This window comes from Vidua chalybeata, chromosome 3 (genome assembly GCF_026979565.1).
Source record: "Vidua chalybeata isolate OUT-0048 chromosome 3, bVidCha1 merged haplotype, whole genome shotgun sequence".
Lineage (NCBI taxonomy): Eukaryota > Metazoa > Chordata > Aves > Passeriformes > Viduidae > Vidua > Vidua chalybeata.
Window position 1 is genome coordinate 60530498 of NC_071532.1, and position 17512 is coordinate 60548009.

The window sequence follows — 17512 nt, forward strand, 5'->3', positions numbered from 1 at the left end:
AGTGAATGAGTGCATGAAAGTCATTGGATTAAGAACTAAAGCCTTGGGACTCTGAATTTCCAGAGCAAGCAAAGAATTTCTGTAGAATGCAATAGAAATATACTCTTGTGTGTTTTTTATTGATTGCATAATGCAACTTATTTTGTTTCCATTAGCTGCAGAAAATTTACCTGAACTGTGGGAACTGTCAGTGAAGAGTGTCAGTATTTCCTTTCCTCCTTAAAGCCCTTGCAGAATTTCCTAAGAAAGCATGTTCTGTTCATGTACAACATCCCTTTTTAAAGGTCATCCTATCAGCTGGAACCCTTTTCCCCCCTCTATTTGTTATTCCCCGCCACCCCCACCACAATTATTGAACCACAGTCTGTTAAATTACAAGATCTTAACGTTTCACTACATTGCATCCCAAAAAAATCATCAAATCTGATCAAGCCTTGTTTTCTCTCTCCGTAGTCCCAGACATAACCACAAAATTTATTGTGCCTCGTTTCAAACTGGGGGAGTGAGATGGTCCGGAAGGAGAAGTCTTTGTCGAAGGAGAGTTGGGCTGCCAGGCTTTTCCTGTTTCACGGCTGAGCCGTGGTCTCGGCAGCGCGTTCCGCGGGGAGCGCTCGGCCGAGCGCCGGGATGCGCCGGGATGCGGAGCCCCCTAGCGGTGCCCGCCGCCTGCTTCCCCGCTTACTCCTTTTGGTCGGGATGTCACTGCCTGTCCCAGCTCGCAGACAAATTGCGTGTCGGGCACGGCGCCGTGCCGCTGGTTTCTCCAAGATCAATCGGCTTGGTACATGATTTTCTTTTATTTTTGTTGGAATGGATCTGGCTGGAACACGGCTTTCTCCTCTGGTTTGTTTTGGTTTTAAGTCCAAGTATTCTTATTCAAACTCTAAACAAGGATTAACTAATCCTGTCCCTACTATTAGGAAAACGTAAGAGTTTAAATACAGTATTTGAACCCTTAGAATGCGCCTACAGTAGCATTAGCCTACAATTAAGAAGGATTTTATTTATATTTCCCCCTTTTTAACCTTTGGGAAAAGAACCAGGAGCAACCTGGTCCAGTGGAAGGTGTCCCGGCCCATGGCAGTGCAGGGGGAACTAGATGGACTTTAAGGTCTTTTCCAGCCCAAACCATTCTATGATTCTATGATAAAACCCAGACTACTGACAATGAAAGTCAAATTAATTGTGATATTGTTGGTATGTAGGGAAAGCACCTTGTGAGGAAGAAATTTATTAAGCACCTGAATCTGGATCACAAAACTTAATTTGATCATGTGGTTTTTGCCTCTTTTAGGCAGACAATAACTCACAGATTAATGCAATTTTGCTTCTGTCTTTGAAACGATATAACCTTGACCCCTTCTTTGTCAAAACTGTTAATCTGCAGTTTATAGTACCTTATGAGTCCTGCAGGCAAATAATAATTCTCCAAAGTGCTCTCATCCTGTATATTAATAAGGCTAAATGAGGACCCTCTTTATTGCCCATGGCCTTTCTGAAGTATCTTCTAACTAGCTCTTCTCCTTTTCCACACTCCAGTGGACTGTGGAAAATGAAGACTTGATACCATGTACTGGAATCAGTGCAATGGGAAAGACTGTTAAAATTCTTTGCTACAAAATCACAGACCCTTATCAGTACCCTTTGCTATGGGTACACTGTGCCCTTGCAAAAATTACCTTGATGTGCAAGGTAAGTTGGCTTGCCAATAGATCATAGAAGAAGGCTACCTTGGGATACAAGTGAATAATAATCCAAAGGTAATTGTTTCTTTTCAAGTGGAATAAATCAGTCTTCATTGTGTGCCATTATAATACAGATTTTGAGACATGTCAGCAGTTCCCATGTGTGTGTTCCCATTATTCAAATTTGTGTTTCCCATCTGTTAGGTAAGAGCATCCATTCAGATTTTTAGTCAGACAGTAGGTGAAATATATTTTCATAGAGTCATAGAATGGTTTGGATTGGAAGGGGCCTTGAAGGTCCATCTGGTTCCAACCCCCTGCCATGGGCTGGGACACCTTCCCTTGGACCAAGTTTCTCAAAGCCCCATCCAATCTGGCCTTGAACACTTCCAGGGATGGGGCACCCACAATTTCCCTGGGAAACCTGTGCAGTGCCTCACACCCTCACAGAAAATAATTTCTTCCTAAAATCTAATCTAAACCTACTGACTTTCAGCTTAAAACTGCTCCCCTTGTCCTATCACAATGCTACCTGATAAAGAGCCTCTCATCTTCTTTACTGTAAGCTCCCTTTAGGCACTGGAAAGCTGCCAGAAGGTCTCCCCAGAGCCTTTTCTTCTTCATGCTGAACAACTCTTCTCAGCCTATTTTCATAGGAAATGTGCTCCAGATCATGTTTGTGGCCCTCTTCTGGACCTACTCCAGCAGATCAATGTTCTTCTTATGTTGGGTGGGCCAAAGTTAGATGCAGTACTCTGGGTGGGGTTCTGCCAGAGTGGAATAGAGGGGGGATCATCTGATGATGAGCATTGGTGTAAATCTGACCAATGTAGTTACTCCAGAATGTACTCCAACGTATGCTCTTCCAACCCAAAAGTAATTCAGAGCTGTAATTCAGGATGGTCTAAGGCTCTGAATGTGATAGCATTTACTCTGGCTGATACTACTTGGGAAACAAAATCTGTGATTATTTTCAGACTCACTGTAGTTCCAAATTGTCCCTGCAGAAAGTCATGCAGATGTAATGACTGTGGGAGCAAAATTATATAGGTAGGTTGTCATTCTGTAGGTTCTGAAACTCATGAAGTCTTCTTTATGAATCAGCAACTATGAATACTGATATGTCTCTCTCTACCGCCCTTTCTCACAATTTCCTTGAAATACTCTGCAAAATATTTAAAAGTAAAACTTCATCCAGCCTGGTTTGGGCTTCCTGGTGAATACAGTGCTGTGTGATTCCCTTACGGAACTGTCGTATGCAGCTTGTGGGGATAAATTATCTTTTTTTGTCTGTGTTTGGACAGTGAAATCATTCATCACTCTTTCATTTTTGAATGCATCGTTTTCTTCTGGTGGAAAGGTGCACACAGCAATTAAGCATTTTAGAGATAAATATATCCATGCAGTATATGCCAAAGCAATAAATATGTTTCTGGAGCTTTGGCTTGGGTTTCTGATGGCTGTAAATACTGCCACTCCAAGCTCTTTTTAAAGATTGCAGTAAAAGGTTTATGTTCTATATCTACTAGGATGGGTGACTTGTAATAATGTACTCCAAAGGTGTAGTGCCATGTCCAGCAGTGATTGCTCCAGCAAATGAGTAGTCCTCTTCACTAGAGTCATTTGTAAGCATGTAACAGCTTGACTTTCAGTCTGGAAAACATAGTTTTGTCAGATTGGTTTATGGCACTATGTCTCTCACTACATTTTCAGAGATTATGACAGCTCTTGGTTTCATATTTACTTCCAAATTTTTCTGTACTTTAAACAAATGTTTCTTCTTTACTTTAAATGTTCTAGATGCTGTTGAGGTGCTCTTTCCTTTAAAAAAAAGCAACAAAACAATAATGTGTATTATGAACATGAATTATTTTCTTTTTTCATAACCAGATTTAAAAGACCTTTTTCTTACTTGGTCTGAGAGCTTCTCCTTCTTCTGTTTCATCTCAGTGGTTACAATAATTTTGCTGGACACCTCCAGAGTTGGAGGAGGGTTGTTGGTTGTTTCGTGGTTTTGTTATTGTTGATTTTTGTGGGGTTTTTGGTGGTGTTTTTTGTTTGTTTTTTTGTTTGTTTTTTTTTTTGTTGTTTTTTTTTTTTTGGTTGGTTGGTTGGGGTTTTGGGGTGTTTTTGGTAAGAACTTCTGTGCTATTTTATGGGCTGATTGAGTATTTATGACCAAATACTGCTATCTGAAGCATATGCAGGATAGGGATTGCCTTCAGTATTTTTTGGTTGCATCTTGCAAAGGAGCAGGAATTTCCAGAATCAGTGCATCATAAGTTATAGTTTGACTCCTGGAAGGGGAAAGATTAAAGACCAGAAACTCTTCTATCTAAAGAAGAGGTGATTCAAGAAAAAGAGTAAAAATCTGAATGATGGGAGAAAGTTAATGAAATTAAGAGTTAGGACAGTAAAAAGAAACCTTGTAACCCAAAGTAAATTTCAGAGCAGAAATAAACTCTGGAACTCATTGCTGCATGATCCTGATAACAGAAATGTAAATAAGTTTAAAAAGCAATTCAACACAGTAATGAAAAAAAATATTCACATAGATACAATTGTTGATAGCCCAAATTTTTTAGGTTGGAGGAGAACACAGCTTGGAGCTGTGAGAGGAGGATGAGAGCAGACATTTATGTTGCAGGGGATATCAGGATTCTGGGGACAGGTTTTGTGCAACTGTGGCTGTAGACAGGGAAAACATTACTATTTGCCTAGTGCCACTGATAAGAGCTATTAGTGTCAGATTTCACAGCTTCTGGAGCAGACAAGCAGAGGGAAGCCTTGCTTGCCGAAGAGAGCTCATGTACACACACACACAAACACACACACCCACACACACACAGATGCAGTGCATTAAACTCTTCAGGTGATCAAGGGAAAAAGGGAAACTAATTCAAACCCCTCACTCTGAAACTCAGTTTGCCTCTGCAGTGTTTTCAGTTTGTGCACCTTTGATAAACACTGCAGTCATTTACAGCTTCTGCTGAATTCTGACACTTCTGTTCTTACTAAAGTGATGCATCTCCAGCCCTTTAGTTCTCACCTTAGCTCTCACACTTTTTTGTGTTTATCCTGTTTGATGTAACACCTCTTGTTTCCTGAGAAGGACTGTGAGTATTTAGACTCATTTACCTTTATGGCTTTATGCTTTGACTCCTGAGTTGTTCCTGGACCACAAGCAAACCTGAAGATGTAATGGAAAATTCTTAATCATTGCTGTAAATTTTTTAGTTCACGCACCTGTAGATGTTGGTTTTATTTTCCAAATGCTGAGATTTGGAGTTTCCTTATGAGTAGTCTTTTATAACAAATGACTTCAGCTCAGATTATGAGTTTTTAATTGAATTAGTATTTTTTCTGGCAGTACCTATTGAAAATTGTGGCTGATATCCTGACTTCTTTAAATTAGTGAAACAATGACTCTGCCTAGATAGAAATTCCGTACTGTTAAGTTTGCCGAGTATTTGAAAGACAACTGTAAGACTTCTCTGTTACATAGTTTTAAAAAAACAACTTATCTTTGTTGGTCTCTAGTATAATTACTATCTGTAGTGCTATTAAGGATGTTAAAATGCTATCAGATTTTAGCATAAAATGATGTGACAGTTCATTTTCAGTAATCCTATTTGTTTTTAAATGCTTGAGTTTTGCATATTTTAATTTGTTTACAAGGTGCCCCAGGTAACTATTTTGTCACAGTGTGTGGTTTTGCTGATGAATTATAAGATTAGCACAAATTCCAGATACATTTTTCTTAATGAGGGTATCTTTCTATTTTGATACCAAGACCTGTTTTTAATTAGTTAAGACAATGCAAAATAAATAAACTCAACATTCTCATACATCACATTGATTGCTAGTATTAATAGGGTAAATAAGGAGTTGACTAGAAAATAAGAGAATTCATGCTTTTAAAAAAAAAAAACACTTCTTTTTTTTTTTTTTTTTTTTTTATGTCTACAGTTTAAATTAAAGTTCCATCCTTCCCTGAAAGCTGACCATTAAGTGAAAGCTTTCTGTCTGCTATGTATGCCAAACTGGAACACAGGAATAATCTGCCTATCAATAATAGCTACCCTACCCTTCCCAAGATCTTTAATTTGTGATAAAGAGGTATGACTGATACCAAGGATGGGACTAGTTTAGTGGCAGCTCTGAAACATGGTTATTTAGGCATTTATTTTCCCCAAGCAGAAGGTGGACATTTCTCAAAAACTAGTTATAAAATGGGTGTTCATATAATTGGGACAGTCTGGCAACAAACAGGTGGGGTGTACAGGCATGTTTGGTGCTGAAGATCAAGAAAAGGAGATGAAAGAAGGGCCAAGCCCTCCTGGTGAAAGAAAGTTAAAGACCCTGTAGCCTCAGTGAACCTATTCCACAACACACTGGGCACAGTCCTAGTTTGAGCAGTGCCTTTTCCGTTGGGTTATTTTAACTCTCTGCTGTGAAGAATTTCTTCTGACATTTCTGTACTCTTTGAAAAGTATTTCTTAGCTGAATTTCTTTTTTACGAGTCTCTGAGTTTTTTGTGAATTACATCACTGCTTGCAGCTTTGCTGGGCCTCAGAGGTTCTTTTGCGACCAAGGCGAGCACTCCTCAGCATTGTACAACCTGTAGAGTACAAACATGCATTGAATACTGCAACTCAACTGACCCCTGTGGATCGATCCTGTGGGGTTTTGTTCAAGAAAAAGGAGAAAAGTACCAGAGATTCCTCTAACTGAAAAATAAGGGTCTTCCACTTATGCAGTGTTGTGACCCATCCATTGGGAAAAATCATCCCTTTGTTTTATAGATTTCATCCTCTGTTTTTCTTAATATACTCTTCCAAATTTTCTATTTTGATTACCAGTGACTTTTTTTGTTGCTAGCTGCTATCTTTTTTCAAAAAGACCTGCCGGTTGTTGTAAAATGTGGGCTTGTGTTGCGCCTTCGCAAACTGTGGGTTGATTCTGAGAAGATCAGATCCTACTACTGTGTAGCTACTGTCAGATTTACCAACTTGACCTTATCTCTCTGAATAGGATGGGCTTTGTCATTGCTAAGGAAAAAATCTGCATTTGATTTTGAATGGAAAATCCATAGTGATAATTTCCTAAAATATATACTCTGGTATAATGATTGCAATTGGTCTGTACCTACACTGTAGCTACTGTAGAACTTCACCAAAGATATACTTTTGACACTTTTAATTGACTGTTACTTACACAGCTAAAAATATGTATTTGACTGAAAGTACTTATGACACAAATACCTCAAAATTAAAAATAACATAATTATGGAAAGGTGTGTATGAAGTTTGAATTTCAATGGATGCAAATGTTGCAGCCATCTAACTTACTTTTTCCAATGTAATAAAACTATAATTAATAACGCCATAATTGTATGTTCCCTCATCTAACTATACTATGCTGTGAATGCTACTGGGTAAATGTAATTGAAATGTCAGACTTTATATGAGTTTGTGATGTAATATGTAACAGAACACATTAAATGAACAATCGATACAATAAAAATAGTTAATCAGAAAGTAATCTGAATCAACCAAAAGGGATACATAAATCTCCTTTTGCTTGTGTGACACCATACACCCAAAAATAAAAAGAAAGACTGGAGATGTGTCTTAGAGGTAATCTCCTCACCTTGAGTGCCTCCTGATCATGTTATTTTGTGATGTACATGCCTGAAAGACAAGCTCTGTGGTAAATGTCATCAATAACTTTGACAAACAGAAAGATCTGTAGTTAAAACTCACAGAAATAACCCAAAGAATATTGCTCTTGCATGTCACATCAGTTTGGAATAACAATTTACATGGAAAGTTAATGTGCTATTCTATCTAATTTCAGAATTTCTACATAGACGCCACCAAGAAATTGTGCTCAGATCAAGACACTGCTGTTTTGGAATTGCAAGTTAATTGTCAAAATGATTTGGTGCATTGTGAGAATAAGGACATGACTGGGAAAGCTACACTAGTGGAAACCACTGTGACTAAAGGTCAGTGAAGCTTTATGGTTTGAGCTGTTAATATAACAAATCTTAACCCCAGCCCTAATGAAAATTTGTCATATAGGAGTATCTTGTGTGATTTCACTTGGAATCTGCGGCTTAGTCAAAGAGGGATGAAAAGAGAAAACCTTTCTGTTCTTCCTCCATAAATGCCATAAGGCAAATTCATCCAAGCTCTCAGCAGCAGCAGCATGGTATTAAACTCTGTTTGACACTGCAGCATGAATATTCAGTGCTTTTAGGAACAGACGATTGGAAAACATGTGCTGTCCTTTTGCTTTAGAGTGATGCTTACACATAATCTGTTATTAAAAAAATACCTATCCCAAAATGTTTTAAGATGCGAAAGCCATTTACATTAATGATATGGAGATGCCTTCAACTCATTTTTTTTTTATTTTGAAGAACAAAATAATACTGAGCAAATTATTTGACCGATAATTATTTTTAAATTTTTTCTCTATTTGTTTGTATTTCCCATAATTTTGATAGAATGGTTAGTTTTTCTACTTTCAAGTTTTTCCTTTTTCAGAAATGAACCATACTGAAGTTAAAAAGCTAGATCATAAGAGGACAAATCCAAATTTATTTTATATATCTCAACTTTGAAGTTAATATAAAAAATTATTTCATTAATCTCTCAGTCACAGGTTATATTTGAAATATGAAAAAAATCACATTAATTACAACACTAGAACATTTTGAAGACTAAAGCACAAATATTCGTCCTCACAGCATTTGTTAACTGATAGTTGATATCAATAGAAAAACTTCTTATAAAGTTTCTCTTTTTTTCCTTGTCATTCAGTGTGTAAGACTCTTAAAAAGAATTGTCTATTTGAAACTATGTAAATTGAAACTTCTAAAAGCTGCATAAACCACTTTTCTGGAGAAGAATTACAGTGTAATGTTGAATATTCACCAATCCTTATTGCTGTGGAAATTGATTATTTGGGGACTGACTATTGAAAGTGATGTGGTTTAACCCGTCAGCAACCAAACCTCACACAGCTGCTTGCTCACTCCCCCACCAGCAGGATAGGGGTGAGAATTGCTAGGGAAAAAGCCAGAAAAGTTGTGGGTTGAGATAAAGACAGGGAAAGCAAAAAACACTCGCACAAAGAAAAACAAGAAATTAATTCACGGCTTCCCGTGGGCAGGTAGGTGTTCAGCCATCTCCAGAACAGCAGGGCCTCATCTCGTGTGACAGTGATTTGGGAAGAAAAACTCGATCACTTCAAATGTCCCCTCCTTCCTCCTTCTATCCCTTTGGTCATTTTGGGTCACCTGTCTGGACTATGTCTCCTCCCAAACTCCAGTGCACCCCCAACTTCCCTTGCCAGCCATGGCAGTATGAGAAGCAGAAAAGCCCTTGGCTCTGTGCAAGCCCTGCTCACAAAAAAGCCCTTGCACATTAAAAAAATCTCCATATTATCAACCCTGTGTTCAGCACAAATCCAAAACAGCCCTGTACTAGTCACTGTGAATGCAATTAATTCTGCCCCAGCCAAAACCAGCATGATATTTTGGTATCTGGCAGCTTTGAAATAAAATTCCAGATTTGTTATTTTGTGGCTTTGAAAAATCTCTTTTCAAGCTCTGTTTTGTCACTGTTTAATGATTTGATTAGATTTCATAGGGGTAAATGGTGAAGCTTACATGTCAGAAGGTACATAGACAGTATCCTCAGTTTAAATCCCACAAAATAAAAAGAATACCAACATAGGTTAACATGGTACTCATTTTTTGTTAAGGGCACTTCCTGTAAATCACTGAGACTTGACTTTGAAAACCGTTGTCCATGCTACAGGGATTAATTGGATCACCTGCCTGGGTTACTCTCTGTGGGGTGAGGCAGACATGGGAAGCAGGGGTAACACAACTGAAGAAAATGTGCCCAATGCCTGTTTGAGGAAGAAGGCAGACATAACACTTATGCTGAGGACTATCTTATTCACAAGCACAAAAGTCAGTGTTTGAGTAGGTGCTTAACTCTACTGGCCTAGACTCCTCACAGACAGGAAACATCACACAGGCTAAAGTGTCAAAATGCCTTTATGGTGAAGAGTCTTCAAATATTTTTCTGAACGCAGCTTCTCAGTTTGTGCAAAAAGTGAAGTCATAGAGTCACTTCCTCTGCCTGTTACAGGAACTGTACAGCAGTTTCTAAACTGAGTTCCATTGGCTGAGAAAAGCAGTATGGAGCCAAGCTTCAGCTCAATAACAGGACTGGGAGGTCACTTGGTCTTTCCATTTTTCTGCTGTGAAGGTATTTGTTACTGCTTGTGTTTCTTTTGTAACTGGGCACCACTGAGAAGTGTCTATCTTCATCTTCTTACTATCTTCCCATCAGGTACTGATGCCCAGTGATAATATCTTCCCAGAGCCTTCCCTTCACCAGGCTGAGCAGTCTCAGCCCTCTCAGCCTCCCCTTCTATTTCAGATGCTTCAGGCACTTGATCGTCTTCTTGAGCCTCTGCTGGACTTGCTCCAGAACATCCATGTCCCTCTTGTACTAGGAGCCCAGATCTGGACCCAACACTCCAGGAGTGCTCTCACCAGTGTTGATCAGGGGGACAGGGATCTCTGCTGGTACCACTTTGCCTAATGCAGCCCAGGAGGTGCTGGACAACTTTGCCACAAGGACACATTGCTGGAGTGTGGTCAGCTTGTCTTCCAGGACCCCAGTGTTTTCCTTGGCAAAGCTGCTTTCCAGTCATTCCTCCCCAGGCCTTGCATTTTCCTTCATGGAACTTCATGAAAGTCCTCTCTGCCCAGCTCTCCAGCCTGTTCAGGTCCCTTTGGATGGCAGCACAACTATCTCAGCTGCTTCTCCCATTGCAAACTTACTAAGGAAAGCTCATTCCCATCGACTGCTCTATTAGTGAATCACTGTGTCTGTAGCAGGCACCCACAGCATCACTCATATTGGTGTCTCCATTAAATCCTGACCCAGAAACTGTCAGGGGGCTCTTCACCTGTCCCTAGGCACAGACCTGCCTCTGTTACCCATGGTACCAGCAAGATTTCTTCCTTCTCCTGCATGCTTCTTGTTAGCTCATGCTGTTCATGGTTCTGGACACCAGAAAACAGACTTGGACATTTTGCAACAGTTCCAGGTTTGAACCTTCTATTAAACATGTTTCAGCACCATGGTGAAATGCTGAAATATCCTGACTGTCCCATCTACCCTGCTTGAAGTCTGTCCGCCTTCTCTGTCTTTATTCATCCAGAGATAGTAGCATTAGTCTTTTGTCCACCCCATTAAACCTTATATATATATATCATTGATAACCCTTTTTCAGAATCTCAAAAACCACTTGATTTTTATTGTGGTTTTTCAGTTTCTAGCACAAGTCTGCTTTTCTTAGCCATTTCTTCATTTGCTTTTAATGCTGAAACAATCTAATTGAGAAGAACGCTTTTTCTAGGGCCTTTTTCGGGTTTGAAAATATCTTTTCTTGATTGTTCTTGATCTATTTCCTTTGGCCCTCATTCCATCAAGATCCTAATATTTGCTGTGACGTCCCTTCTGAGAAAGCAGAATTTATTTTTCTTCTGGTTGAGACCCATATATCAGTAGTCAGGGTAGACTGATGACAACTCCTCCTGCTTCTAGTAGACATTTTTTTTTAACTTTAGCTATCAGTCAGGCTTATTTTTTCCTATGTATTTCCATGAGTTTATGACTAGAGACCTGTGCTTTGCAGGTAGCTTTGGGTGTATGACCAAGAGTATTAAGAGAAAAAAAATGGTGTTAGGACTGCTGAAGGCTTGCATGACTCTGGTACTGCAAACATTTACATCACTAACTCTTCCCGTGCATCTGAGTTCTTAGCCATGTATCTGATTCAAAAGCTCATCAGTCACAGGTCTTCTGCCTCATTTCTCATGAAAATGGCAATTAGTTAATTTGAAGTTCTTCCTATTCACTTTTTTGGCTTTGGCTATTCACAGAACACCAGGTAAAGGATAGCTTTTGTTACTGAGGATTCCAAACAAATTCCCAGTACCTCTCCTACTATGCACACAGAAAATTGTGAAGTAGCATCATAATGATACTTCTTTTGCAAGACTAGGAAGTTGCTTCTTATTTAATTGCCTTGGAGTATATTCCTTTACCAACTCTGTCCAAATTGGAGTATAATGTGAGTTTGAGCTAGGCAGATGTAACCCAGTCCAAAGAACAGTGATGGATTGCACACTGACATACCCAAATCAAAGCTAAAGTTTTTTTCTGAAAGTTGTATGTTAGTATAGTCCAAAATTATTTGGCTTGATTGAAAAATAATTGCAGAATTATACAGGAGAGTGGATTAGATTATGGAACAGTTCTTCCTGGCCAGCCAAGGAATCCCCATGAGTCCACTGCTGCGTGCAGCAAGCTTGCCTGTTCCAGAGGGTGTACTCTGCTCTGCTAATTCAAAAGATAATGGATTAGAAAATATGTCAAGACTAATAACACAGACACATTCCTGTAGGTTTTGAGTGGGAGGAAATGCACCATTCACTGACTAATCTTTAAACTTCTACTGATGAATGTTAAGCCACCCTTCAAAGCGCCAACCTGTTTCAAATTCCTAATAAGGATGTTGAATCTGTACTCCCCAAAATCCCCCTAGTAACAGAAACAATTTCTACTTCTTACCAAAGGCCAGATAGTTCGGAAAAGAAAAACATGCTTTTTCCTCCATTTTAAAGCCTCTGTTGTCTTTCTTTACAGAGTTCATGTTAATAAAGGTAGGATTTATCCTTGAAATTTATTCTGAGTGGAGTTCCTATAACATTACATAATCTTCTTGTTCATGGTGTAGGTTTCTGGAATAGTTACAGTCTGCAACAAAACAGTGTTTATGCTGATTTAGTTCATTGATGTCAGGATATTTTAGAGAAGGTATTTCTATATTCTGTCTTTGGGCACTTGATTTAGGAGGCTAGTGGGCTGGAGAAAGAAAAAGAGGGTTGGGCCTTCCATTTGTGCTTTAGGATGCACATATGTCTACTAAAATTTCAAAGATGGTTTAAGAAACTTCTGCCCCTGTAGCTTGCTGTCCCATTAGTGAAGACAATACACTTGACTATGGCACTGTGCTCTAAAAGAAATATTGAAATGAATTAAATATAATAACCCCAAAAACTTAAAGCAAAATGTAGAATTCTGAATTATTTTGAAAAAGAAAAAAAAGAAAGCTGCTCTTTTTTTGATGACGCCTCAGGGATTTTGTATTAGTGTTCTGAACTAATATGGGAATAAGCAATATGAATTAGGAATCCTTTCTTGTATGTGTGTGTGACAACTCCCTCCAGCTTCCCCACTCAGCTCAGTCTTTGATTAGGGAAAAACTGGTATTAGATTCTTTGGCTCCCATGGTCTTGTAATTTTCTTTAAAAAAAAAAAAAAAAACAACCAAAAAACTTCTTGTGTTTTCATCTGTAAACTGACACATCTTCTGAGGTAAGTTTAAAAAAAGGCACGAAAATTACTTAAAAATATGGAGATCATACCATTTTATAGGATGTGAGTATACTTTAGTAAATAATATTGAAATCTTTTCAATCGGCTTTGCTCTCAACCAAACTCTAACTTGTTTTACAGCAGGGAGAAGAAAGCACAGGCTCTGAATCCTTCTGATTTCACTGGTTTATTAGATATGACTTATTTTAATTGTGGTAATATTCAGAGATTTCAGACAGGAGCTTAGGTGGTAGCAAGGAGGAGGTATGACAGCATTATATGTAGATACACCAAAGGGTATTTCATGTCAGTGCCCTTTCCCACTCTCTGGCAGTGCTGCCTGGCTCTGCTCCCCCAGTCCTGTGCAGAGCAGCACTTGAATGTCTCTGATGGTGCCCTGAGCCCTGCTCTGCATCCTCTTGCAGGAACTTATGATGAGGCAAGAAATATGAGATTGTTTAAAGCTTGTGACAACCATTTCTCATCTGCAACAGCTGTTGTTACACTGGGGATTTATTTTATATGAGGCAGTAGTGAAACAGTAGAAAGTAGGTCTCAAAAAGTTCAATAAAACCAGCAAAACAAACCAGAAAAAAAAATCTGACAAAGGAAAAAATTTTAAAGTAAAAGGACAGTGAAAGACACCAACAGTTGTCTATTTCAGAAAATTTAAGATTCTTTTAAAGAAATTCAGACTAATCTTTTCCAAACATTAGTTTAAGAGATTCCAGAGGAAGATAAATATTATCCATACATTGAATGCAACCCTACAGTTTATATGAAATATTTTGATCGTGGCACATAACAGTTTTTAAAGATATGCTACATCATCACATGAAGTAATGGTTGATGGATATCAGCTCAAGGAACAGTCCATTAGTTTTATGGGCTCTATTTTTTCTATCACTGATCAGCTTTCAGCAGCACTCCCTAAGGAATTAGTTCTCATTAGCACTGAGGAGCATCAGAACCACAGCAAATAAAATGCTGCTGCTCATAAAAAATGCTTGGTTTATGCATATACCTTTGGTTCTGTGCACTTCCACTTAAGTGATGTACAGAAATAAAGATGTGGTTCTACCATGTTGAGTTCATAACATTATTATGCAGAATATTTCACAACTACTTTTTTTCAAGTTAGGCATAAATAAATAATAAATGCTCTGTGATTGAGTGTTAATTCATGCAGCGTTAGAACTGATCTGAAATATTTACCATAGCTATAAAACTATGTTATGGTCACACAGCTAGAGGCGTTTAGGTGTGCAGAGTTGTACGTGCATATGAGCTGGGGCTCTAGCTCTTGTTTCTTTCAAGCAAGGGTCTTGGTGAGTTGTGTCAACTTCTGTTGCGTACCTTTTGAAGAAGGGCAAAATGAAGACTTATGACAAACATTTCTGACCTTGAAATTTGTGAAAAACAGCAAGTATATTCTGAGAAAAAGCCAATATATCCTACTCACTCAAAGATACAAGTGAAATTAATGGAAATTTTTAGTCTGCAGAGCACTAGCCTTCCACTATAAAGGCAAATATAATTACATAAATTGTTCCAGGAAGAGTAGAATTAATGAAATTTGGTTTAATAAGTATTCAGGACTGTTGTCCCCTACTGCTCCTCTCTGTCTTTCCTGATAATAACCAAAACTCTCCTTGCAGTGTTCCTATCAAAAGAAAAAGAGCAGGTCTGGAGCTTATGTGTGTGTTGAGTGGCCAACCAATATGCACACACTGGTTTATCCTGCTGTCTGCTGCCAAATGGAGTGGATAACAGCTGTGTTCTGCATGCTTCTCTTTCAATAGAGGAACTAATTCAACTCAAGCTTTAGTAACCACTGTGAGACTTCTGTCCCCGTTTCAAATCTGACTGAAATTGGCAGAAATAAACTTGTAAAAGTACTGAAGAAATTGATGGATGGATGGAGATGACATAAGGCATGTGATGACATAAGCCTTGTCTTCTTGGCAGGCTGAGATGGCCTATCTGATTCAGTAATTCAGTGTTGAGGCTAATAGATTTATTTTTCAAACAGAAGAAAATTGCATTGATTTCAGTGTTCAGAATCCCCCTTGGACTGTTCAGCTTGTCTCATTCATTGCTTAATGCTTTATTGAAGTGTAAATATATACATTTCAAAAGGAACTCTGAACAGGTTTGGGACTGGGGACAGCTGTGATTTAGTCTGGCCTGATGACATCAACGTTCTTTCTCCTTGAGCTGTCTTGCTTAGAAGTGCATCAATTTGTTTACATGTGTTTGGGAAAGAAGAAAGCCTGGCTATGCCATCCATGATCAATCTGTACCTTATATCCGTATTAGCAAGTCTAAGTGCACAAACAATATTTCCCTTGCTGAGTCACGGGGATTAGCTTATTCTTTCAGTGCCTGTTTTATTCATTAGTTTGCTTTTACTGATACCAAGCACAGCCAAATTGCAAATGAACTACAAACCAGGAAATGTTTATTAACAAGACAGTGACCACATGTGAGATATTCCATGCATTTCTAATCATATGTTTGGGATTTTGTTTTGGAATTCGTTTTTCTTTTCATGCCTAGATCTGAAAATACTTTGCTAATTCAGTAGTGGGGAATTTGTGGTTATATAGGTCTGTGATAAACTCTGCTCTGGTGTAGCCAGACAGATACTTGATTAACCTTGTATTTATTTCCAGCCATTGAAAACCTATGAAGGAAAGGATCACACCTTCAGAAAGAAATTACTATTACCCAGTTCTCAGGGAGAGACCCCTCAGTCATGGAGAGGAACCTCAGAGGGAACTTCAGGTTCCTTCAGAGGAACACAAGTGGGATTTGGAGACTGCTAAGAAATCAGAGAGTTATTCTCTTGTTGAAGGTGGTTGAAAGTGTAAGACTGGGAGGATTCTTATTTGAGAAGTTTGGTTTCATAAAGAAGAACCTGTTTGACAAACATGGCTTGCTGGGAGGTCAGATAGTACACTGTGATAGGCTGTTTCAGTTGTGCCCTAGAAAATTAATCAGCCAGGAGCAGCTGTACCCACAACAGTGTTGCACACTGGTTTGCAATTTCAAGTGAAAGTTTAGGCTTTAAAAACACAGTATCCTCTTAGCTCTGTGACTTATGAGACTTCCTGATAAACCGTGAGGATGATTTGCCTTGGCAGGAGATCTGTGATGATATCACCACCATCATCTCAGTTCTAGCTGGTCCTGTTGCCACCTGGCTCTTGCCCACCACAGGCTGGGCTAAGGGACGGGGTGGCTCTGAGGGGTGAAATGGGGCACCCATGGACTGATCCTTATGGAGTTTAGTTCCATGAGTTCAGTGGTCCCACACATCTTGCAGAGCTTCCTCTAGCCTCGGGGAAGTGGTGGATCACCCAAGCAGGGGATGAGACCCTGGGGCCTTCTGGCGGCAGCCAGAGCCACTGTGACCTGTAAAGTGAAGTTGTTACACTACCCAGATGCAGAGTAGAGCCTGCCACAGTGCTGGAGCCACTAAGAGGCCTCCAGTGAGGATCTCTGCTCTTGTGGGGAAACATTGCTTCTTTCTGAAAAGTTTGTCCTCAGTGCTGCTTCAGGCCAGTCTAAGTGGATGTAAAGAAATGCACTTCAAAACCTTTCATTTTAACCTCATGCCAGTCTCAACCCTGTGTCTCTGTTATATCACCTTCTAAATAAGAAGAAATTGGGGGGGGGGGGTTCTGGCTCTAGGAAATCCCAAGGTAACACCGTGGTTCCCTAGCTGCAGGGCTCCTCTTGTCACAAAAGCATGGGAGCACCTCTGTGGTAAGGATGGTACATGCAACTCATGGCAGACGGACTGCTCTTCTCTTTATATGGTCAGATAATTTTATCTGCCTGCTTTTATGCTGTTAGTGATTACACCAGCTAAACTTTTCAATAAACTTTAAAGTTATTCATGCATAGATAGCAGGGAGTGGTTGACTTAGAGGTATAAGCCTATGAAAAAATGAAATAGGAATTCTTGAGGGAAGACACTCTTGTAAAGTGCTCAGCTAATTTTCATTCTTGTTCTGTCACAGATACTGTTCAGGAAATTGAGCAAGTCATTTAGGATCTCTGAAAAATATGAAAGTGAAGAGAACACTGTTTTCTTTGCTTTTATGGTTGTCTTTTTGAATTGTACAATTTTTCTTCTCTAGGCCAAGGGCAGAGCCTTCCATTTCCTTAGAGTTATTTTTTGCTGATTTTTCAGGCCTAGCAAGAAACTATGAGGAAGAAGAGGAAGAGGAAGAAGAGCATGACTACAGCTATATTGATGAAAACATAATTGAAAACATAAGAAAAGTATTTCATGGCACCAGCATTAGAAATGAGCATACACTCTCCAAAGGAAGAAGGTAA

The 17512-nt window shown here is 39.1% G+C and overlaps 1 protein-coding gene across 1 annotated transcript in view; it reads left to right on the forward strand.

Annotated features, from left to right (window-relative positions):
- Positions 1 to 17512, forward strand: part of THEMIS (thymocyte selection associated) — a 70033-nt gene extending 52521 nt beyond the window's left edge. Inside the window, exons 5-6 of the mRNA XM_053939000.1 lie at positions 7545 to 7695; positions 17364 to 17512. Coding sequence (XP_053794975.1) covers positions 7545 to 7695; positions 17364 to 17512 — 300 coding nt within the window. The remainder of the gene's footprint in view (positions 1 to 7544; positions 7696 to 17363) is intronic.